General features: G+C 35.4%; 1 protein-coding gene across 1 annotated transcript in view; it reads right to left on the minus strand.

Annotated features, from left to right (window-relative positions):
* Positions 1–26,618, minus strand: part of LOC105806753 (hemicentin-1-like) — a gene marked incomplete at its 3' end in the record, with an annotated part of 144,142 nt that overhangs the window by 92,098 nt on the left and 25,426 nt on the right. Inside the window, exons 6-18 of the mRNA XM_012639958.1 lie at positions 25,632–25,636; positions 25,248–25,392; positions 22,258–22,370; positions 20,426–20,585; positions 19,636–19,804; positions 16,659–16,786; positions 14,872–15,144; positions 11,711–11,806; positions 8,935–9,129; positions 7,750–7,880; positions 7,443–7,590; positions 5,437–5,563; positions 1,908–2,062 (exon numbers count right to left, since the gene is read on the minus strand). Coding sequence (XP_012495412.1) covers positions 1,908–2,062; positions 5,437–5,563; positions 7,443–7,590; positions 7,750–7,880; positions 8,935–9,129; positions 11,711–11,806; positions 14,872–15,144; positions 16,659–16,786; positions 19,636–19,804; positions 20,426–20,585; positions 22,258–22,370; positions 25,248–25,392; positions 25,632–25,636 — 1,845 coding nt within the window. The remainder of the gene's footprint in view (positions 1–1,907; positions 2,063–5,436; positions 5,564–7,442; positions 7,591–7,749; positions 7,881–8,934; positions 9,130–11,710; positions 11,807–14,871; positions 15,145–16,658; positions 16,787–19,635; positions 19,805–20,425; positions 20,586–22,257; positions 22,371–25,247; positions 25,393–25,631; positions 25,637–26,618) is intronic.

Here is a 26,618-nt window from a genome sequence, read left to right on the forward strand (position 1 = left end):
TTAAAGTCTGCATTAAATATAACTTCCTTGATTCAAGAAAGCTATTTGAACTTTAAATAAAGACACTAACATTTAAAAAGGGAGATTTGAAATGCAGTTATCTAGAAATCAAGCTAGATTCTATATACATTTTAAGTTTTAAAACAATACAATCACTAAGTAGACAATGATAAGTGAATAACATCTATGACCTCTTACTATAAGCCAAGTAAGTCAAGTAAAGTATCCAGCATTTGATCCTCACAATAACACTATTACATAGGTGCTATTACTTTCCCCATTTTATGGTTGAGAATATGAAACTCAGAGGGGTTAGGCAATTTAGCCAAAGTCACAAAGCTAGTAAGTGGCAGAGGTTGAATCTGAAACAAGTCTGTCTCAGAAGCCCAAGCTCTGATAAATTACCCAACCAGTGCTGTCCCATAGAAATATAATGCAATATTCTAGTAGCCACAATAAAAAGTGTGAAAAAAAACTGAGGAAATTAATTTTAATAGTACACTTTACCTATCCCAATATAGCCAAAATATCATTTCAGTACATAATCACTGTAAAATTATTAATTTGATATCTTACTTTTTTCATATTAAGTCTTGGCTATGCGGTGTGTCTTTTACATTGTAGCACATCTCAGTTTGGACTGGCTACATTTAAGTGCTCAACAGCCATGTGCAGCTAGTGGCTACTGTATTGGACAGTGCAGCGCCAGACCATTGATTCATTTAGCAAATATTTCTTGAGAGCTGCTGTGTATCAGACATGCAAAACAAAGACCTGCTCTTCCTAAGTTTAGATTCTTTGGAATGAAGGAACTCACAAGTAAATAAACCTATAATTAAGCAACCAAATATCAGATAGTGATGCGTGCTATGAAGAAAATGAACTACCACAATATTATAGAAAGTGACTAGGTGACCACTTTTGATTGGGAAGATCCTGTGAGGAGGTGACATTCTGAAGTATCTAAACTTCCCTTGTGTACCACACACTATGGAAATACAAGATAGTGCAGTGAGTATTGAGGTCTATTCCTTTCTATTGTGTAAATCTTCGTACTTGCAACATAATGTTCATGTACTTATCTATGGCTCCATTCATAAAATTTAAATGACTTTGGCAGTCACCTTCACAGGTAGGTGGTAATTTTGGTGAAAATAAGGGCTACATATTTCTGCTGGGGACATAGCTGGGAGAAAACAGCAGCACAAACATAACGCTTTTAAAATATTAACACATGGCCAAGATAAAGGCTAAGGTGGAATGAAAATAGAACAATTGAACTATGTACATATCATCAGCTTCAATCTATTTTATGCATTTCTATAGTTTTTAAAGTTTTTTCCTCTTTAAAGATATAGACACTTGATTTATGTATATACTAACCAACTAGGAAATTCTTGACCTCTTCAGTGAGATCATAGAAAAATCACTTGAAGAAATTCATCTTTTTTTTTTTGGAAACAGTGTCTCAGTGTGTCACTCTGTCACCCAGGCTAGAGTGCAGTGGTGCAACTATTGCTCATTGCAGCCTTGAACTTCTGGCTCAAGTGACCCTCCTGCCTCAGCCTCCTGAGTAGCTGGTACTACAGGCATGTGCCACCATGTCAGTCTATTTTTTTAAATTTTTTGTAGAGACAGGGTCTCGCTATGTTGCCCAGGCTTGTCTCAAACTCCTGGCCTTGAGTGATCCTTCTGTCTCAGCCTCCCATAGTGCTGGGATTACAAGCTTGAGCCACTGTGCCTGGTCAGGAAATGTAAAACACATGAAGAAAGGCTCCTTCTCTTGAAGTAAGTAGCATTCCAAATTATTCAGTATTGAATAAGAAAGCAGTTAACACTGGAGCAAACCCTGCTTTTCAATTCATAATGAGAGTTGAAAATAATAAAAACCACAAAATCACACTTACTATAGATTGTCAGTTTTATATCCTTGGCTTGTTTGCCAGCTGCATTAGACACGGTACATTGATAGCGCCCCTTGTCACTTCTTCGTGCATTCTTTAGATGTAAAACTTGTCCTCTATCTAGGAGTTCAATATTAGGATCTCCCAAAAATAAAGGCCTAGAAATGAAAAAATTTTATCCCATGGGTACATTTTTATTTTTCCATGTTTCCTCTCTTATTAACCACACCACAACTCAAAGCAGTATAAGGTTAAAAATATGAGTGAAAGTTGGCTAAAAAAATACAATAATAATATTGGTATTCCTATTCCGAAGAATGAAGTTATTAAACTACTTTATTAATGGAAGTTAGGTAATTATCACTTTGAGATTAAAAGTTTCTCCATTTCAAACTTAAATTGTTTAATATTATTGACAGAAATCCCAGTACTGTCATTATCTGTTTTATTCATTCGTCCATTCTTACTCTTATTCCTTTTTTTAGTTTTTTTATTTTTTGGTTTGCACAGCCAAAATTTCTACCATCATCTGGAAAAGAAAAGCTAAGAGTTTAATATTACAGTATTGAAACTTCAGGCCAAGCAATATTATTTTAAACCAATATCATTATAATAGCTGGAAAAGTATTCACAATTGTATTAACAGTTATTATTTACCAAAGGCAATGATTATGCCAACTTCTCTAAAAAGTAGGTACTGTAATAAATGTGAATGCTTATATAATCATAAATATTGAAGATATTTATGCCAAAAGAATTTCATATATGGTTGTCAAGAAAGTCTTTTTCTACTATACAGAGATATTTACTGACTACTGTAAGATGCTCAATTTATGTAACTTACATCAGATTTATTTTAATATTTGAAGCATCATGGTTATTAAAGTCTATGATATCTTAAGAATCCTACCTTTAAAATCCATTAATCTTCTTTCAGGAAGATCCACAGCTAGTTTTTTTAGAAGTTGCAGTGACTTAGCCACATAATGAACAATTACATATACTGCTACATCAATAAGCCACTAGTCAAACTACACAATTAAATGGAAAACACATTTAATTTTCTATGGTAGCATCCTTTACCATTTCTTAATATGACACTTTGTATAAAGCTCTCCAAAGCTAAGAGTACAAAGTATTTTAATTTAATACATTTTAAGTTTTAAAGGAAGTAAATATTTGATAATATGTTACTCAAATTTAACTAATGTTGAAACTTTTGATTAATTATGGAAGCAACATAAAAGTTTCAACCAAAAAGCATTATAATAAGAAAAATTCTCCTTGGTCTATTACCCCTAATGTGAGTCTTTTAGATTTCTCACCATTATCACTGTGATTTGAATTCCCCGTCACATGTTTTGCTAAACATTTTTACTCATAAATATATCCCCAAAGAAACCTAAAGCTCTAATATATAAATGGTATGTTATCATTCTGCTTTTATTTTCACTCTACAACAGCTATGGAGCTATTTTTGGTATACATAGCTTGATCTTACTCTTTTTAATTTAATTACCGCACAGTGTTTCATAATACACCATGAGTAATCTATTTTCCTAATGTGAGCTTTAGTCAATTTTCACTTTTCTGCTGTTGTAATGTTTCAGTGAATATCATTCTACAAGCCTCCCTGCAGACATGCATGACTGCTTCCCTCTCCTGGATACTGAAAGTGGAATTATTATATCACAGTCCATGAGCATTGGAGTTTTAATAGATAACAAATTGCCTTTCAGGGTACTAATTTACATTCTCCCCATTGAAGTACTATATCCTGATTTCCCACACTCTAGCCAACACTTGATATTTTCAGATCTTTACTTTTCTTTTTGCCAGTATGGCTTGTAAAGAACAAAATTTAGTATGTTTCTTACCTAACTATATTTTTAATTGCCTGTTCATAGCCTCCATACATTTTTCTATGTTGTTTTTGTCTTTATTATTAATTTGTAGAAAGTTTGATACAATCCTTTATTTCACACATTGTAAATCTTGACTCTTTGCTACTTAAGCCTTAGCTACCTGCTCTCAGAAACTATAGTAATACATGAACTGTGACCACCCTGTGAAAATCAAGTTCTCACAACCAACACAGATCATCATAGCCATTTCAGTGTGGGCAAACCTCAACAGCCCTTTAGACTTGCAGTCTGAGAAACATCTGATTGTTCTTCTATGGTTCCTTTTCACCCACACATAGAACTAGTTTCAGTATTCATCTTGCTGTCATAAACACACTTTACTTTTCAAAAAGTCAGTACCACTTAAAGACAAAACTATCTCTGCATTTAGATCTTTCATTTTTCACTGTTAGCCTTTGAACACAAGATATTTAGCATACAGGCATCCCCAAGTTTTGTACAAAATACATTCCCAAAAATGTCTTTAGGTTGGATTCGTAAGTAACTTGGATCCCTAATGAACAGCCTATATATGGTAAAAATAATAATAATAATGATAATATCAATATAACGGCTCATATGTGGTAATAATAATACAGTGTAATACTGTAATAATAGTAATAATAATACCCCTGTCCTGTAATAATAAGTTACAGAAAATATTGTGCTTTTTCTTTGAATTCAAACAAACAGAACATAAAAACAAACTTCTACAAAAAACTTTAGATAGGAGATAGGAGAACTTTCAAAAAACAATATTAAAGGTTAACACTCACCTAATGTTGCATCAATGCTAGGCTAAATGCTACACTTAATTTGATCTTCTAACCAACCAATAATAACCTTTCCATTTCAATAATTAATCCACTACATTGCTTAGTAATAACTGATGCTTTCATTAAAGGACCGCCTTTCACACATTCCATTATTCTCACTTTATCCCTTATAATTGTTCCAATAGTCCAGCTACTGAAGCCTCACACTTTCCCAATGAATGAGGGCATCTGGTCTTTCTAATTATTTCTACTTTAATTTCTACTGCAATCACCTTCCTTTTCACTGCAGGCTCACGTGGACTTGCAGTGGACTTTTGCTTTGGAGGCCTGGTCATAAGGGTAGACACAGACTCACAAAATCAAATAAAAAGTTAAGATGAAAGTGATGCTGCGGGTAAGCAACCACATAAACAATGAGACCGGCCGCTAGCATAAAGACGCAGAGCCAATGAACTGCTTATGCCGCGTGGGTTTGTTTACATGCACGGAAGAAACCAGTTCTTGAAATATTAATTTAACTATTTAACTATAAGTTAGCTTCACGGGGAACCTCAGGAACCCGTTTGCAAGTACTGAACACCGTAAAGTGGGTCGTTCATAACCCAGGGACTACCTATATATTAACTTTGAGTTCCTCTAGGTTTCCAAAAAAAATTCCCGACATTTATAAAAGGCCTTGTAATTCATAAGAATGAAAGACTTTAAGACCGTTCTTTGAGCAATATGGTTTTCTTTATGCTTATTTAATAATACTATGTGATAAAATAATTAAAAGAGAAAAAAACCACACATATTTACACATCTATTTCTTATCAGTTGGATCCTAGCAAAAAATACAGAAAAGATACTTACTTGCCATCTTTGAACCACTGAATAACAGGAAAGGGAGTGCCTTTGGCTCGGCATTCAAGGGTGGTGTCATGGTTGAGGACAACTGAGACTTCATTTGGGGAGTTGGCACCTATTATGGTAGGTGGAACTTGAACAAAGACATTTTATCATGAAAATCTATGACTTAGCAAAAAGAGTGAGGGGAGGGGAAGAAAATAAGCAATAAAATATCACACAATAATGCATTTTCATATCACATCTCTGTACCCAAATGTTAGATTGAAATATAGAGACATATTCATAAAAAGATGTGCTAGCAGAACAATTACCTGCAAGAATTATGATAGTAGGGAATTTGTTCTGAGGCACATGAAACCCATGTGCAAAAGTAGTTCAGAATGTGAGCAGCAAAGCTCATATAATGTAATTTACTATTGCTATGTACTTTAAACAATGAATGACATAATCAACATTAATCTTACAATGTTCAAATTCTACATAACACACTGTTGTCCCGATTGAAGTACACGACCTACTTCCTTTTAGAGGACTCCTATGGTAAAATTGGTATGATATTTCACATGAAAAATCATGTGCTAGTTTTTATTTCTGGAATTATCAAGAATATTAAAGAGCTCCTATACACTTCCCTGACCATCTAGTCTTCCCATTTCACCCCATGTTAAGGTATTCGGTCTTCTTCTTCAGATGAATGACCAGCCACTAAAGGATTTCAGTGGGAGAGGGATGTAGTGTGATCATATTTGTGTTTTAAGACCATCTGGGCTGTTGAGTGAAGAATGGATTAGAATAGTAAAAAGTGGATGCAGGTGAGCAGTTAGAGGGCTATTACATTAATTAAACTCATAAATGACGAATATAGTTGCACAGTGGAATGGAAAGAAGTAGATAATTTAACACAGAATTAGGAAGTAGACATAACAGCATATAGGTGGATTTAAAGAGTTGGAAAGATGGAAAAAGCAAGTGGATGGATGGAGGTCCTGGTCGCTATGATGGGGGTCACTGAGGGCAACCAGAATGGACATTTGCTGGGACCTTTCTGTTTGATACACGAGTAAGATATTCAAGTTAAGATATCATGGAGGAGATTAGACATCCATCCCTACAGTTTAGAGAAATCTGAGCTGGAGATAACAATTTGGGAGTCCCCAGCACACAGATGGAATTCAAAGTCATGGGAGTAAATGAGTGCCAAGAAAAATCATGCCAATGAAACAAATGATTACTTAATGTGTTTCTATAGCCCACATTTAAATATAATAATGGTAATTTGGGGGAGAGAAAGTTTCAGGCTTTGAGAATACTAATGAGAGAAATCATTCATTTCCACTCCAGACTTACAAATTCTATGTCCATTGTGAGAAGCAAAATATTGAAAATAGGGAAAGACATTTTATAACAAAGTGAACTTTCAATGACAGATATGATTTTACAAACTTATAAAATTTCAAACTTATGGAAAAATTTTATATCCCAATTAATTACAGCTGCTACCTGCTCTCAGAATTCTCTCCCCTTAATTAGAATTAGGACTGACTTAGTTGCAAGAATTAATTAGAATGCAGGGGAAGGTGGATTTGCTACCTTCTCCAGTTCAAGAACATCCTAGCAGCTTCAGGACATGTGCACAGCATGAATGTGTTGGACTCTGCACCACCCTGGATAGCTATTTGCCTGAAAATTTCCTGCCCACCAAACTGGGAAAATTGACAAGAGTAAGAGTTTCCTGTTTTACCTAAGATAGTACCATTTTGAGTATTTGATACTTTGGTGTATAAGAATACAAGGCATCTTTGTATTATAAATAATAAATGTCTTCAAACTTTCAATATCATATGGCTCTGGTTAACTCATATTAAAGATAAAAACAATAGCAGAGTGAAACGAATGGTATTTTTTCTATCAATTTATTTTTATCCCTACTGTTACATATAGTCAGTTCTATACTATGGAAGAAATGCATCTGAGTTGTAAGTTCTTTTCTCAAGGAACGTTTTCCTTACCTAGCACATCGATGTTAAAGTACTTCTGGGAAGCGCCTGCTATGTTAGTTGCTTTGCAGTAATATCTTCCCGCATCCTCTGGAGTGGCTTTGAAGAGCTTTAGTATCTTCCCATTGTTCACGATCTGAATAGCACTGCTTTCAGTCACCTATAAGGGACAAAATGGGGTTATTTCCAATCCTAATAAAATGCATAATTATAAATTGAAGTAAATGTTTATGTTGTTATTAATAAGAAATTCACATCAGAATAATTCATTTCCCATGCAGAGGCAAGGGATTTTACATATTTGGAAGTCTTCATTTACCTGGACATCATCTTTATACCATGCAATGATGGGAGATGGAGTACCTTCCACTTCACAAAACAGACTGGTCAGCTGATTTACCATCACCGACACGTTTGTTACTTGTTCTTTATCTTTAATTACTGGAGGAACTGCAAAAGCAAAGGCGTCATGGTTAGACAGTTTGATAACAAATATTATTTATGAAGTTTCTTTATAAAGACCTTTAGAAAGTAAATTCTGAGATACTGATGGCTAGAAAAGCTAGTCATATTTAAGCATATACTTACTATAAAATGAAAAGTCTTGACCGATTTATTTATAAGTAACAACCCTTATTGAATTTTTACTTTAATTATTATTTCAAAGTTTTAGATTTAAGATGAAATTCAGATAAATTTAAGGGAGAACGTATATATTCCCCATATCACTCAAAATACAAGTTGCTATGATCTTAAGTGGGACTCACCACTTTGCTAATAGGAGTGACTATTTCCCAGTGTCTACGGAAGCCAATATTCATCAAATTTTAAAATGTACATACCCTTTTACTCATGCAAAATGGCACATGTACAAGATTTCACTGAGGGGCTACTTACAATAGAAAACAACTGTTAAAAATCTAAATGCTCATCATCAATACAGGAAGGTTAAATAAACCATGTGTAACCATACAGTGGAATGCTATACAGTTAGGGATATTGAATAATCCCCAAGATAGGTTGTTTAGTAAATTAGACAAAGAACAGAGTAATGGGTATAATGTTCTACTAAATGTTGTACTTTTTATAAGTAAAAGAGGACAAAATTGTATACATTTGTATTTCCTTGTTTATGTATACAATATCTCTGTTAAGATAAATACACACACACATACACACATACACACATGCACATATACATGCAAAATTGATAACTTTCCTGGACTGTAGAGAGGATAGCAGATGGCTCAGCTCAGGGTCAGGACACTTTTTACTATGCATTTTTTTCTACCATTTGAATTTTGAATGATGTAAAATCACAATAAAAAAAACTACATAAAATTTTAAGTAAAAGAAAATGAAATAAGATTATCAGTTTTCTGTTTGTTAACATAGCTATTCACATTAATATTAATACTACATCGAGAGAATAATCTAAATATGTAAGAATCGATAACTGTTAATATATTTAGTTATATGATTTTAGCATTTTATCTATACATACCATGGACTCTGAGGTTATATTTTCTTTCTGTGGTTCCAGCTTCGTTGACTGCCACACAGATGTACTCCCCGTTGTCATACGGTGTAACAGAGGCAATAGCCAACAACGTGCCATCTTCCAAGATAGAAATACCAGGCTCTCGGCCTGTCAACTCTCTACCATTGTGTAACCATTTGATGGCTGGTTTAGGAGTACCTAAATAGGAAATTAATGTCTTGTGATACTTTACAACAAAATTAGAAATCATTATTACATACCAAATATATCAAGGAGAAATAAGATTTTTGTTATGACTCCAATTTATACTCTTAGGTACTATGCTACTTTCAAGATATTTCTCCTGGCATGGAAATTTGAAGAAAGTATGGTAGTTAATGCCTTTAATTCTTGATCAGTCTTAAGAGATCTACGGTCTTTACTGTAAAGTCTGAATGAAGTTGTTTTTATCAAAACATTCGGATGATAGTAAGCAAAGTATTTTCTTGGTGAGTTCACAGTGATGAGCAGGAAAAAAAACTGTATTAATCTTGCTGACTAGATATGGGAAGAGTTTTGTGGTAAAATAAAGACAGAGCAAAAATAACCGACAAAAATAAGATATGTCACAAAAATATTTAAGATTGCCCAACCAAATAGAGTACATAAGTGATGTGCAGAAATGATGTTTTATAATTCACTTTTTTAAAAGGCCTGATACAGTAGAGATGAGGAAATTCTACTATCCATACATCTTTTGGAGATTTCATTCTGTTAAACAAAGAACAACAGCTAAATTCCTGAAAAGAAAGTAGAGAAAGCAGTGAGCAGAATTGCTTTCCTGGATATATTTATGACCAAGAGAGTGAACGGAAGTGACGTGCTCATGGAAAAAAATGACAAAACTATCTTAGAATGTATAATAGAGCTAAAAGGAATATTGGAAACAGACAAACATTAACTTTATATTAAGAATGTATTTACTTAGCTAACAACGTGCCAGGCTCTATTCTAAGTACTTTAAAAATTCACTTACTCTCTTTGAAGTTAAAAAGAAAACAGATTAAATAAAATCATATGATTACATCAGACATTGTTAATAATCCTATATTAAAGGATAATAATGTTAAAAGATTGACATATAATCCAGGATAAATACAAAAGAATGACAGAAATACACAGAATGTGTCATTGAGGTGACACTCAAACTGAGTTAGAGACTTATAGAAGTGACTATGAAAGTTATATTTATGTAAAAAATAAAAGATTGGCCTATTTACTTGTGCTCATAGTAAAATATTGACTTATGAGGAAGAGAAGGTAAACTGATGAACTCCAGTTTCCTGTCCCTGTTGTCAAGAAAAAAAAGACATTATAATCATTTCCCTATATCACACTCATTCCTTTATGGACTTCAGTCAGACTTCATAATTAATATTTGTTGAGGTAATTAATAAAAAAGTAAATGAAAAAATAAAAGAAAGTAGTTGCATTATCTTTAATTTATAAATGGTAGAATGACCATCGTCAAAATGAAATTCATACAGAATATAATTAAAAGGTACTTAGCTGCTTTAAATTAACTCAGGCATTATATTCCAGCTGAAAATAGGAGCTGGGAAGAGATGCTTTTTCAAAGTGGAAAGGGGAAGTCAAAACAAAGAAACCATCCTGGGAGTGAGGGATCCAGTGGAGAACGTGAGCAACAGTGCCACTGGGAGCATCCAGCGATGGGGAGCACCCACAGCGCTACCTAAACTTACACCCTTCCGAAGAAGGTTTCCTCTCCAGGCCTTGCCTCCCTGATTCTCATTGGCTCTGGGAATACTTACTGATAATCCTTTAGATATCCGAAAAGCTTGTTAAAGTTATCATCCTTTTAATATTGGTAGAACACAGAGTAATCACTGGTGACTGCTACTGTTGAGAGACACAAAAGCTTGCTACAGAAACAGACACAGCATGAGGACCTTCAATTGCTGCTGCATCCAGAAACAAGTGCTAAGCAGCACCCGTGGGAGCACAAACGGTACCAGCCACCTGGGGCCCTCCAGGAGGTTATGGAAAGACTACTGCTTGGACTTTGCCAGAACTGATACAAACCTGGTGTGAATCACTGCAGATGAATGTACACCCGAAAGAGAGGATGCTCTTAATCACCTACTTGGCATCCATCATAAAGGTGAGAGTGACAATGCCTCTTAATGCCTCTTTCACACCCCTGCTCCCCAGCCCAGGAGAGAAAATAGCAATCTCTTTTCAGGAAACATGGTAGGATAGAAAGCCCAGAAATTCAAGGAGAAGAAGAGCCTGGATAAAGAAAGCTCCAAGAGACAAGTTATAACCTGGCCCAAGAATTACTAGTTGAGAGTGGGTCTAGGAAAAGAGTTAGAAGTTTCCAGAACAAACAAGGGGATAGTTCTAATTCATACCTCTGACTGACTGAGATAAATCTGGAATATTTTGAATAGCTCTAGCTCTCACATTTTAAAGAGAAACCTTGCCAAAAAAAAGAATGAAATAAGTAGCAGGAAAGACATGAACTACCTGGAAAACATACTAGATCAGGCAAGTTTGAAAGAATGGAAGGTCTTTCCATGGAAGGAAATAAAATACCTGGGAGGCAAAAATGCTTATTCAAAGAGCTGTTATTTGAAAGAGGGGTTAGTTTCTATTATGCCCAAATATTGTAACAAGGACTGACAAGTGGAATTTTATAAAGATGATGTTTGGGGTTTAATATAGAAACCTGGAACAAGATAACATTGTGCTGATGCCTACATCTCTGAGTATTACACACCTTTTGCAGGACACGGAAATGCAATGCGTTGACTGACCACTCTTTCTTGGAATGGAGTATTATAGGGAGGTTCTAGATCTTCCACTGTAGGTGGTTCTATTGGAAAAATAAATGCATTATCATGAGCTTTCCTTGGGCAATTTTAAATTCTCCTGAGGCATCAACAAACACCTGCATTGATGAGTTGCTATTTCTCCTGATTCTTCTTTTAAATATGACTTATAGTTCCAGATGCTTGACATTTCTACCCTAGATGTGACTCAGGACCTTAAATTCAAAATTCCCCAACCAAAATTCATTATTTCATGCTTCCCATGATCCTGTTCTCTTTCCCTTACTCTTTCAGATAAGGCATTATGGTCCGCCCACTCATTTTTCGTTCTCTCTACTCCTGACTTCCATATCCAATCACACAGTACCATATATGTTCACGTATCTGTATATTCCTCTCCATCCTTAAGGTCATTGCTTATTTCCAATCCTTACTTTCTCTTACCAGAACTATTTCAATAGACTTCTTATTAGGATCCTTTTCTAAAACACGTTTCCCTTTGGACTGATATTCTACACAGTCCCTGGAATACTGTCTCTGAAACACAAATCTCATCATCGACTTCTCTAATTAAAATCATTACTTGTACTCATTTTGTCTATGGGATACAGTTTCAGACCTGTATTTTCTCGAGTGCACCCTATTAGTACGTCCTGTCTCTCTGAACAGCCTCACCATCCACTCATTTCACAAATTGGGAGTCATTCTTGAGACCGCCATCTCCTTGACTCCCCATATCCAATCCATCACCATGTCCTGAGGATTTCCTCTCCTAATTATTTCTTTAGTCCATTCCCTTCTCTCCCCCATTCCAACTACCATCATCTTTTTTTTTTTTTTTTGAGACAGAGTCTCACTGTGTTGCCCAGGCTAGAGTGCCGTGGCGTCAGCCTAGCTCACAGCAACCTCAAACTCCTGGGCTCAGGCGATCCTCCTGCCTCAGCCTCCCAGAGTGCTAGAATTACAGGCATGTGCCACCATGCCCGGCTAATTTTTTCTATATATTTTTAGTTGTTCAATTAATTTCTTTCTATTTTTAGTAGAGACGGGGTCTCGCTCTTGCTCAGGCTGGTCTCGAACTGCTGAGCTCAAACAATCCCCCCACCTCGGCCTCCCCGAGTGCTAGGATTACAGGCGTGAGCCACCGCACCCGGCCTACCATCATCTTTTGCCTGAGCTACTGAGATAGTCTACAGCAATTACCCCTAACCTTCTCTAGTAAAATGATTCTCTCCTAAAAGAGTGATCTTTCAAAATCCCAAATCAGCCATATCACTTTCCATTTATAACTCCTCGAAGTCATTTCACTGCATTTAGAATAAAGTACAAACTCATTCATCTGGTTTCCTAGGTTTTGGATAATCTGACCCATGATTATATCTCCAGCTGCTTCACACATTACTCAGCCCTCAGTCTGGATGGAATGCAGCCAGCTGGCCTTGATTGATTGATTTACCCAGTGTCTCCAAAATATTACATGCCCTCCTCTTCACATTCTGTGTCCTTATCCTAGAAGCTTCTCTCCACCTTCTCCTGAAAAGGCTGCCCCTCACTTCTTCGCCTGCTTCAACTCTCAACTGACATGTACCCACGCCAGAGAAGCCACCTCTGGTTTGTCCTTCTGTTAAAACCTCATGCACATTCTTCCACCATTTCATGATGGCACTAACCAGTGTGTAATTATGTACTTGTGAGATTAGTTTATAAATGCTGATCTTTCCCATTCAACTATAAACATAAGCAACCAGTAAAATTTGTCGAATGAATGAATAGGACAGCCTCTCCATTAATGTTTTGGCCAACCCTCCAAAAAGAACTTCAGTGTGCCAGGTACCTTAGTACTATACTAATATTAGTATAGTATTAATAATTAATCAATACTAATAGTACAGTAGTATTATTTAAGACTGTACTGAGTATTATACTAAGTACTATATCTGCTTATCTTTTATTTTTGTCTTTTTACTAGTATTCCCTCTGACAGGAATGCTCTTCCTACTTATTTCCATGGGGCTGGTTCCTCCCAGTCTGTAAGATCTCACTGTTAAATATCACCACTTTAGAGAAATCCTGCCTGATAATCCAATCTAAAGCAGCCAACTGGCCGGGCGTGGTGGCTCATGCCTGTAATTCTAGCACTCTGGGAGGCCAAGGCGGGTAGATCGCTCAAGGTCAGGAGTTCAAGACCAGCCTGAGCAAGAGTGAGACCCCTGTCTCTAATAAAAATAGAAAGAAATTAGCTGGACAACTAAAAATATATAGAAAAAATCAGCTGGGCATGGTGGTGCATGCCTGTAGTCCCAGCTACTTGGGAGGCTGAGGCAAGAGGATCGCTTGAGCCCAGGAGTTTGAGGTTGCTGTGAGTTGGCTGACGCCATGGCACTCACTCTAGTCTGGGCAATAAAGCAAGACGCTGTCTCAAAAAAAAAAAAAATAAATAAATAAATAAATAAAATAAAGTAGCCAACTGCCAGGACCATCATCCTATTTTAATTTTCTGCACAGTACTTCTCAGAATCTGTATTTCTTGTTTACGTGTTTGCTTGCTTTCCGTCTACTCGCACTGGAACAGCTCATGAAAGCAAGTGTTTTGCCATTGTCATTGCTTTCTCAACACTACCTAAAACATGATAGACACCTGGCAGGAGCTCAATAAATGTTTGTTGCTTGAAGGAATAAATACTGATCTTTAAATCCTCAAAACAAGGTCGACATCAATAGTGGTGTAGCAGACCTGGATTTTCCAGGGATCTGTTTTGAGTGAACCCCACCGTGAGGTGAAATCCTACTCCAACTCACTCTGTCCACAATTTCTCCCAAACCAAAAACAGTGGTTGGGGCATAATCTAGGATTGTTTCTATTATCTACATCATCCATGGTAAACTTCATTTTCAAAAGTGAACATACAAAAATGGATGTGGGTTTAGTAATAGTATAGCTTCATTTCTTTCCGGAATGATTCCCCTTTCGAAATTAAAGAGTCACAAGAGTTATATAAAAATCTTGCTAAAGTGATTTAAGATTATCCAAGACTATTCTATATAGACTCCAGGGGTTTCCCCCAACTCCACACCCACTGTACATATATTTTATTGTGTCAAACACTACCTTGGACATGTAGTGTTATCTCAGTTTCATCACTGCCTGCTATGTTAGTAGCAACACATGTATATACGCCAGCGTCTGAGGGCATGGCTTGGCGGATGCTTAAAGTTCCATCTGGATTGCTGATATGCTGCACTCCGTCAGCCAGCATGGTGCTCCCATCTTTAAACCAGGTGATTACAGGAAGAGGTGTCCCTTGAACATTACATGGAATATCCACTCTTTGACCAACTTGGACTTTCATATGTTTAGGGCCACGCTGAATCTTTGCAGGAACTAGAAATAAGAATTGAGTATTAATAATAATCCAATTTTTCAAAATTCCTTCCTTTCCTCCAAATGAGAGCTCTTTTCCAAGAGGCAGCATGGAAAAGTGGAACAATCTCAAGATTTGAACCTGGGTTTGGACCGTTTACTAGCTGTGTGATCTAGGGCAAGCCGGGGAACTTCCTGAGGGCTGTTTCTTGATAATCCAGGCAAAATAATCTACAGTACCAGTACATTGCAAGGATTATAGGAAAAAAATAAATATAAAATGCTTAGTTTCAAACTTGAGGAATAGCAAGCATTTAAAAATGTCAGGTTTCCTTTAATTTATAAATAACTTAAGGTTTTTAAACTCTCTTAAAAGGCAATCCAGATAACTTGTATAATATAGAAAAACAAAAAGCATTTCTATGTACTCAGTTTTTATTCTTTGTGGAAGGATTAGTCGGACAATAAGAAAAGTTTCTCATAAGAGCCTTTGCTAATTTCAGAGAAGAAAATCACATAGAGCCTCTATCATAGAGCCTTTATCCATCTTCCTTTAGAAATTTAAAAGAGGTAATTTATCAAAACACTGGCACGAGATTCTTGGTTTCCACATATATGCATTGTGTACTGTAGAATCGAGTTGAACCATAAGTATATAATTAGAATTTATGTACCATACATCTCTAAAAAGCCTCATTTCCCTATCTTTTTTCTTTAATTTAATATTTAATGAACATTCTCTAAAGGTTGTCACTCACAATCTATAATTACTATTAATAGTAATATTATCATCATTTTATGAACAAGAAAACTAAAACTAAGAAAGGTTAAATAATATGTTTAATGCCTTACAGCTAGTAAATGACAGAACTCTCATCTGATTTCAAACTCCATGGTCAATAGGACACAATTATAGTGATTGATCTGAGAATGAAATCAGATCAATACTTTCTGGGAATTTTTCTTATGATATTTGAATATCTGTCAACTAAACAATACCTGGGTTAGAGTATGCACTCAGTGTGTTGAATGAATAAATAACTGGACAGATTGTGGTAAATTGGAGGAATAAAGCAGACTAACTAGAGAGGTATAAATTAGTCAAAGAACCTTAGGAAGCAGACTGTTTTTCAGTTGCTGAGCTCTTTAAATATTGAAAATGACTATTTAAATACTATTACATTCTTCTTTGAAATTTCATATTAGCTTCTACAAAATGCCACCAGTTTAAACACATAATTTTTTCTACTGTATATCAATAACAATAGTCATGAGCGACTATGAACAACTAGAAAAACTGAGATCCAAAAATTTAATACAGTTCATTTGAAAAAGCAAAAAAAGGAAGGATGTTTAAAGACAGCAGATAAACTTTTCAGAGTAAATGAAAAAATTTAGAAGTCTCATATTTTTAGAAAACTTGTTCTATAATCACTCTACATATAATTTGGAGGTTAACTGTCAAAGAAACTGGGATTATGAATTTCCCTGTGATCATTGATAGGGTTCTCACATGCCTTTATTTCAAAACTCACCATGGACATTTAATTTAACAGACTGAGTCACATTCCCAGCAATATTTGTGGCAACACAAAGATACATCCCACTATCTGAAATCCGGGTCTCAGTGATCTTCATTGAACCAGAAGGGAGGAACATGTGTCTGAAAGAAAGAAACCACATAGTATACCAAAGAACATGAGAATTTAAACATCCCGTACATAGCTGCACTTCAGTGTGAAATTATTACACTGCGAGCAGTTTTTGCAAGCATTCTACCGTCTGCAATGCATATACATACACCTTAAAGGTCACGAATTTTCATATATACCTTGTATATTCAGTATAATGCTTTTGAAAACACAAAATTAGTCTACTTTTATCTTTCAATCTAACCTAATGGTCCAAAATCATTAAATAATTGTATACCTCTTTACTAAGTTGCAGCTATACAAAGAAAATGTATATTTTAATAAACTTTGAATTTATTTTGGACATTTTATTTTTTTCTACAATATTTCAAAAAATATTTAGTGTGTTAAAATAAAGGCAAAAGAAGGTACCTATGTTCTCAAACATATTTTGAATATATTCCTCCTATCAAATAATAATGTAGTTGGATGAACTAGACATACATATAAAAATGTAATTACATAAAATTATGTTAAAATAGTTTTTGGGGGGGGGTGGAAGCTAGATAGACCTACCTCATCACAGCTCTTATAAAGCCAAGTCAAACAAAGTGTGATATTGGCTCAGAAACACACAAATGGATTAATAGTTAAGGACGGAGACCTCCAAAAAGACTTAAGTGTATACGAGAACTCAACATGTAATGGGCATCACAGGTGATATTACAAAAAGTTAGGAAAGAGGACTTACAAAACCATTGGCTATTCAAAATGACATTGGGCAACTGGCCTTCCAAATGGGAAAAATAAGTAAAATTAGAGCACTACTTAATGTTATATAAGAAATAAAAATTCATATAGATGAGAGCCCAAAATACGAAAAACAAAACTTAAAATACTGGAATAAAACATTGGCGGTTATGTTTATAATCTGTTTCATGTTAAGAAGACACAAAAAGTACAAATCTGAAAAAAAATAGATTAATACATTGTGCTGCTTAAGAATTTGAAACTTCTGTACAACCAAAGACATCATACATAAATAAACTTAAAACTCCAGCAATAGACTTAGAGAAGGTATTTTCAACACATACAACAGACAAAAGATTGTTATCAAGAACAAAGACCAAAATTCTATATTCAATAAGAAAAAGACAAGTCACCAGGACACTGTGCAGCAGATTTACAGCTAATTCACCAGTATCACAAATGGCCAGCAAACAGGTTAAAACTGTTCCCAGCTCACGTGAAGTCAGTCACATGAAAATTAAAACAATTCCAAGGTATTATTTCATACCCATTGACTGGCAAAGATTTTTAAGTCAGTCCATACCATGCATTGATTAGAACATGGAAATAGGTACACCTATATTCTGATGGTGGATGGGTAAATAGATACTCCCCTTTGAAGAGCAATTTAGCAATGTCTACAATGCTGGAAATAGGAATTCGTTGTGACCATAAATTGTAGTTCTAGGTTTAGGTCCTAAAGAAACTCATGCATGTGTATATAAAAAGAGATATAAAATGATAGTCACTGAAAAGACTTGCTTGTAAAAAAAAAAAAAAAAAAAACAAGGAAGGAAGAGAAAAAGAGAAAGAATAAACCAACTAGAATGGAAAAATAAAATGTAGAATATGCATGTAGTAGTTAAAAACAAATAAACTGAATCTATATGTATAGTAGTAGACAAATGTTGACTTAACAAAGCAGGTAGTAAAATAACAATATGTTACAATGGCAAATTGAAAACAGAAACACAAAATGAAATGTTAAAAACACAGAAAACCATTTTCTATACTGTTAAAGAATGTATGTATAGGATGCATACCAAGTCTGTGGCAACGTTTGCTCCAAAAGAAATTGTGATTGGGGAAGGAAAAAATAGAAATTTAATTTTATCTGTAATATTGGTAGTATTTTTACTCAAAATAGTCAAAATAATTTTTAAAAAGTAATAAAATTACATAACTATTTACATAATTTTAAATTATATAACTATTTATATGATTTTTAAGTATGTAATTTAAAATAATTTAATTGTTAATTATTTTCCCCACCAGCAGTAGGGAAACACTAACTCAAATTTATATCTTCGTAATTATATATCAATAAGTCTAAGAGACAGTTAATTACAGTCTAGGGATTGTGATTCTTATTCTACCAGTAATTTTTGGCATGGTATTGACATAAAATAGTAACTGAGAACAGGGGATGTTAAATGTACATTATCTTATATAATCCTCTCAAGTAAGTATCATCCCCATTTTGCAAATAGAACTATGAGGTTCAGAGACATCCCTTGAAAAATTGCCAAAAGTTTGAGGCAAGCTTTAAGTGGCAGAGATAACTTTAAACTCATTGCTGGATGTCAACAAAGGATGTATTCTTAAAGCTCTGGCATTCTTCTTGCCATGTCACTTAGCCCATTCAATACAAGGTATTGTCTCAATGGGCCTTTATTTGTATAAGGGTTTAATTAAGAAGACTTACAAAACCATCCAGTGAAAGTCAAATCCCAGACATCAGAGTTTCTATTGTGTTTTATTGCTTCTATGGGATTAATGGAATTCTATGCGTGTTATACACATTGAGCTAATGGGAATCTACATACAAGTCTGCACCATTTTAATAACTACCTTGTAAAATGTACCAGTGGGAAATTACGGCAAAGCTGAATGTTAGCATTTCTGGTATTAAAGATGTCAGAAGCATGATTTAGAAGTTATATATAGTTTCCGTAGGCTCAGATGTACACGTGAATTACCTCAAATTTAAAAGCTATTTTTTGAGACATTTGAAAACCTGAACAGGCACAGCCATCTGTCTCAAGAAGTTGGGTATGTTTTTGTGTGTTGTGATTCATCCCAGATCTCCTACCTTGGAGAGAACGGAGAGATGAGCTGGGTTTCTTTGGCCCAGGTAATTATGGGTGGGGGTGAGCTCTTCACTTCACACGGAAGCGTCACCTCTTCCCCGGCAAGGACGGAGATCTCAACAGGCTTATCCTGGGACAGTCCTCGTTGGTCCCCAAACACTCTGGGCCTTACTAAAATAAACACGTTTTGGGAGGGAAATAGCATTGAATACAAAACAGAGTTTAATTTACATTAAAGTGTGGACTACTAATGTCCTTCAATAATTTATAAAAAGATGCTGTTTATTCCAAAGTTTCAGGACTTATCTAAAACTATCCATTAATACTTTTATTGTGAGAGCTAAAAGTGAAATGACAAGAAAGTTTCCCTTCTCTACAATTCCTTTCAGAACACAATCAAGAGCTCAGTTGAAATGTCCTTTTAGAGTCTACCATCTATAAAAGTAACCCCTCAAGGCAGAGCACTACCCAAGACATAGCTGAGGTTTGGCTTTACTAAGAGTTTTAACTAAATGGTATTACTGAAGAGGGCTGGGTGTAATAAGCATACTTCTTGGGAAAACACCATAAAATCTTTCCGAAGAACTATACAATCGCATTCCTTAAAATCAGAATCTAAGTAGAGGTGATTTTGCTTGGCAATAAAAAATGCATTTTTGTAGAAAATAGAAACTTGGGGGAGTGATTCACTTTAGGGGTACAGCCATCTGGTAACAGTATTTGGGAAAGAACTGTGAGTTTTGGCACAGATAGACAATGTCAAAAAAACCCCATTCCTCCACCAGCTCTCACCATAGACCGTCAGCTGCACTTTCCTTTTGGCGTAGCCAGCTGCGTTGGTGGCAGTGCAGACATACTCCCCACTCTCTTCACCTCCTGGGGACACCACATACAGACTTCCATCAGCCCCTGCGGAAAATTTAGCACTGCTGGTCGAAATCAGCTCTCCTTTCTGCAAAACACAACAAAAAGCAAAGTTTTTTAAGATCGTAAAAGAATGACTTAATGTCTGGAAGAGGAAAAGAGAAAGAAAACATCTCCAAGGGGGAAAAAGACTAAATTTTAAAAATGATAATTTGAAGAAAGGTATTTTAAGAAAAATTAGACAAATAAAAATACTAAAAATGGTATTTCTCCATGTGCCCTTTGTTCCAGAGCTATTTAAAAAGATAGAGAATAACAGTAATAGTAATGGATGGTGCAGTGAGTGCTTAAGCTACACCAGGCTCTGTTTTGGGCACCACACTTCATGTGAATAAACTATTTTAATGCTCACAACGATTTTATGAGTAGGAACCACCATGCCCCACTTTTTAGAGCTCAGAGATTAAAGCACAGGGAGAGGCGGGTAGAGGAACTTGCTTAAAATCACGAAGCCAGCTAGTGGTAGAGGCGGGATTGGAACCCCTCAGTCAGGCTCTGGAGCTTAAATTCTTAACCTCTGCACTTGGCAGCACAAAGGCCAGTCCGGAAATTTCCATTTTTGCATTTTCCTTAAAATACATTAAACTTCTTCTCAGTGCCAGATACTATGCAGTTCAAAGATCAGCTTTACCATTTTGATTTCTGTGTCCAGAATTAAAAAATGTTAACTTTTTAATTTATTTACTGATGCCAATATCGACTTCTCCATATTTCAGAGATTTTTAAATGAATAGAACTAGATGGTATGGCGAAACACTAACAGTGCTAATTATACAAGTACTACATTTAATTATTATGTCATCACTTTAGGTTACTTTATCTACCAGATTCAAATTAATTTACAGAAAATATGCCATCTTCGGGGCTGTTCAAAGATGGAAAGGATTTCCTCAGGAGATGGGTTTTTCCTCACTGCAAAAGTAGAAGTAAACCAAAACGAACAAACAAACAAATACAAGTAAAAGCTGGACAACTACATAACAGGGATACAGAGGGGAATACATGAGTTCGTATACGTGTCTTACGATTTTTAGTCATACATGGAATTTGTGACTATACCACAGAACTTTATAAAAAGGAAAATCACACAGTCATATCACTTGGAAGGGGCCTTAAAAGGTCTTTAGTGAAATCGCCTACCTGATGTTTGAACAGTGTCAGCAACACAACAGTGCACCCTTCGAGAGCACAGCCTGCGTGCCAGGAACTTTCCTAAGCACTTCCCATGTTGCAGCAGATTGTTTTCCGCCCCTTGCCACACCCCTTCAGCCCTCAATTTCAGCGCAGCTCTAGTGGACAGTTCCACGTACTCTCTCAGAGTCATACATCATGCACTAAGTCTCCTCTTTCCTGCCTCGGGGCTTTACCAAAGCCCCAGAAGGCCACTCACCTGTGCACAGGTAGCCAGAAAGTGCAGGGGTGTTAACTCGTCTGGGGGCCATGTGTCCTGTATAAACGCCCCATTTCCTGTCCATCAGAGGGATCCTTCTGAGGTACATCTATGCAGTTTCTTGGAGGGTTCCTAGCATGTTAAAGGTTATCAGCCCAGCCACAGAGGAAACTAGCTCAATGAATCCCTTTAAGAACTTCCCCTCCTCCATGCCTCATTCCCCTGCTCTCCTGCTCAAGACTTTGGGGATAATTTCCAAGTGAACTTCACACTCTGCTCTTCAGGAAATATGACTAGATATATCACTCACCTTGGACCAGACGATAGATGGCTTGGGCACTCCACTTGCTTTGCATGGTAAAGTTACTGGAACGCCCTCAATCGTACTGAGTATCTGCTGCCCGTGCTGAATGGTTGGCAGAACTGGAAAGGGAAGCAGGATTCAGATCTGAGCACATGTTCTTCCATTTAGCATCATACATTTAAAGTTGAACATTTTCAGTATATATTTAACGTTTGTAAAGATTAACAATAACATTTTCTCATAGAAAGGTAGGGAGTATGTAAGGGAGTATACCAAAGAAAATATGATAGTTATGATCTGGAAAATTTAATAAAAGCTTAAAATCAAGCAGTAAGTCATGTCTAATAAGCTGACCTTCCTAACAAAAATAGGAGAGGACTGAGGAAAAATTATTTTTTCCTGGAAACCCAAGATAGAATTATACCCTAAGAACAACACATTTACGCATATCTTTGATCACTGTCCATTCCCCACTAAGCTACGGTGAGCTGACATAAGCCCACCCCAGAGAAATGGGCTGTTTAATCACTACCTATTAAATATCTGTCTATACACACAAATCACTGAGCAAGCTACTAAATTTAACTTAGAAAAAAATATTTGTTTTCTTAAAAAGAATTCAGCAGTAAAACTTGAAAGATCTTAGAAGTTTACATTTAAGACTGCAATACAGGATTCTAAGTCAATATTTTTCAGTAAGAGGAATAACATACTTTTGACTTCAGAAAGCAACTAAAGAATTAACATTATATGAGTAGAAGTAAGAGGAAAAGGATTAATGTTAGATCACTCAATTCTGTGTATATCACAATAATCAAATAATGATTTTTGTTAAAGAATCTTCCATATATGAAAGTTCCTAACGCAGTGCAAGGAAAACAGTAAACGCCCAATATATACCATGCATTTCCTATCCATCTTCTGGAAAGATGAGACTGGAACTGCTCCCAGAAGTTCAATCACTCATCACATCTTTTGTTTAAAATCAAATTTTTCCAGAATTATCATAACTACCCTGGAGTAGAAGTTTGCTAGAACAAGAGATATCAGAAACCTCAGTGCAAAAAAATTCCCTGAGAGGCTCAGATTAGATATACTACAAACTCATATTTTCCTATAGCTGGGCTTATTCTTTAGATAATTTCTTCTTAAAGAATTGGCAGCAAATCCCCCTCCCTAAATAAGAATTCCAGGCTACTCTCTAAAGCACGAAATTTAATTTTCAGAATCATCATGGAATATTCAACTTTCAACTGTGCTGTCAATTTATGGCCACATGGAATAAGTCATTTCTTTAAATGCCTATTGAGTGTGACAGCAATACAGAAAAGTGTCAAATTTAGGCAACAGTTTTGAAATCTGATGAGGTTTGGATATGGAAGATACATTTCTTTCCAGATTGTCAATCTGCATAAACCAATATGACAGTCGAACTGCTTTGTCATTTTAGTTGGCACTTACACTTGCATTCATTCATTCATTCTTTAAGAATTTGTGGAGAGCCTTCGGTGAATATTCTCAAAAGTGGAGAGGCAGAATGATGAAAGGGCAACACCGCTAATCAACACGAATATGGAGGCCTGGAGAAGCTACGACGCAGCATCACATCCATCTGCCACGTGGCTCCCAGGTTTAGCTGGTGCCAAATGGCTAGGTTGATTTTTTTTTTACTTAGCTGCTCATTTTGGACAAAGATGGATCAATAAATGCTATGCAATGACCCCTTACTTTTTGATTATTAAAACTTTTGCATCATGATAAACCATATCATTGCTTTGTCTGTCTTTTCAACTCTCAGATCTGGCAGATATCACAACTAGTCCTGTCACTCTTTCACCCAAGTGAAAATTTGACCTCAGAATCCTTCTCAACACAATAATCCAAGCAGTCACTAGAAGCCAAAAGGATATGACATGAGGGTATTCCTATACTAGATTCTCAAACCATTCCAAAAGCACTGTCTAGGAAATCTATGGTCTGGTCTTCTTGAAAAACAGTTACACAACCATATCGAATCTGGAAGTATGCATTTATTCTTTTAGGCTATAACTAATTTAGTGTTGTTTCGGTATTTCTTTAAAGTAATACTTCTCCAAGAATACCTAAGGTGATGTTGGTGGAGACTTGGTATAAAACTGAGAGAGGTGAGAGAGGCTCTTTAAAATAAGAAGCAGGCATAAAAAAGAAGGTGGTCTGCATTCATTGAAATTGTCAACATACCCAACAAAATTTGAAAACTACTGGGTTCTCCAATTTGTGTTCTAAATAAAGAATGAATCAACTACTAAAAATAAGTGTTCTGTGCTACTTTCTTCTCTAAGCTATTCATCCCTGTACACAAAACTATTTTTAATACTACATTTTTTAAAAAGCAATGTTGCAAAGTTTTTAAAGGAAATACATACAAAAGTTATGATAATTTCTTAAACTATGAAGCTGTCACTTATTTATTAAGATGTAAAAAGTTGGTAACTGTTAGTCATAAATGGAAAAAGATAGCTTCTGGATTTTCTTATTTGTGACCTTTAAGTTATTTAACATGCAAGAAGATTGTCTGGAGCACATGAGATGACCTTTAGAAAAGCTTAGGTCATTTCTAGCTCACACACAAAGGGGTCATTAGTAAGGACAGGCCTGTTGCACAATCCAAAAAGAAAAGGCGATTTGGATGGTATAATAAGTTCAGCTTGCCTGAAATTAAAATGCATTTTTAAACATAATTCTTTGAGAACTGAGTTCACTTTTATCAATTAAGAAACCACTTACAAAAGCCCTTGGCCAGACTCAGCTGGCGACTCCCAAGAATGTCTTTTTGTGTACACAGGAAAGGGAAATCTGGAAACAACATTAACAATGTAGATATTGTTCAGGAAATAAAAAACAAAAAGTAGGGGAGGTATTTATTTGTAATTAGAGGAACAGAGTTATTTGATTAAAATATATGAACACAACTTTGAACACGGTTTGGAAACAATCACATCGGGTGTGTCTCTTACCATGCACGACAACGGAGGTGGTTTTGTTACTGGTTCCAGCAACATTACTGGCCACGCAAGTATATTCGCCGCCATCCTGAAGCTGAACTCTTTCAATATGGAGGCTCCCATCGCTGCGCACCGTGATGTAAGGATTTTGGACCAACTTAAAGGAAAAAAACAATGGTCATTTTTAATTTAAAAAGGCGAGGATTCGTCTATGCCAAAACCAGATCTGCTTTTTTTCCAACTGAATTATTAAATGTCTTATAAAATAACAAAATATTTTAATGCCCTTAAGTGGAAAATGATGAGCATTAACTGTTAGCAAGAATGTAACAGTTGTATTTAACCCTGATAAAACTCTAAAAATTATACCTACTAATATTTATCAGGCAGTTTTACACATGCTACAAAAAGGAAGAAAATAGACACCACTCGTGTAATGTTTTTATAAATTTTGTCATCACTCTGAGGACCCAAATTTCACTAATAATTTTTACTTTTGGCATAAACAGTTCTTTTCCAAGAAGACTGTATTATCACTAGCAAGCCATTTTATGTTTTTATTTTGGCACACAGGCACTTATTCGAGCCAAGGGAGAATGACTTAATCTCAATACCCATCCTTGTCAGGTGACAGATGCAAACATTAGCGGACAATATATGACATAGGAATTGCGTCAGAGAAGCCTGGTGATATTTTCAGTTGAGAATGATCACCTCCAAATCTGTATCATTTATGCATATTGCATAGAGGATACTTTAGTGCTCAAATAGTATCATCCTATAAGGGCGCTTGTTTTTTAAGTGAGGTATACTAATTTTTCTCAGGTTTTTATGCAAATCTGAACAATTTTACAACTTCTTACACGGAGTCAATTCACTTCTAATCAGCACATCAAGAAGAGAGTGAATCTCAATACTCTGGAAAATTAAAGGAAAAATGTTCTAAAGTAGATCGCATGTATATGGAAAAAACTTCATGGAACTGTAAGAACTTTTCACATCCTTTCATAATCAAGTCATACACTGAAAAACAATGATAATGACATAGATCTACTTTTAAAATAGTTCATGATAAAAGATACAATGTTTGAAGTTAATAAGAATAAAGATTAATATATAAAATGAAAGAATTTTATGAGAATATTAGCATTTCATAAAGTACCACAAAGAAGGGTATAAAAATATTTAAATGATATGAAAATAGCTTAATATTTGCTTAAGTTTTTACATATTCTGAAAGGATTTTATTAGTGACCTGAATCTAGTGTGAAATTATGAAAATTATCACACTGATTATTTCTCCATTTTATTAATCCCGAAATAATATAAATGACATAAACATGTTAATAATGAAGAAAAGCTTTGGTACACTTACAAAATATA

Source organism: Propithecus coquereli, unplaced genomic scaffold (assembly GCF_000956105.1).
Source record: "Propithecus coquereli isolate 6110/MARCELLA unplaced genomic scaffold, Pcoq_1.0 Scaffold146, whole genome shotgun sequence".
In the NCBI taxonomy this organism is placed as follows: domain Eukaryota; kingdom Metazoa; phylum Chordata; class Mammalia; order Primates; family Indriidae; genus Propithecus; species Propithecus coquereli.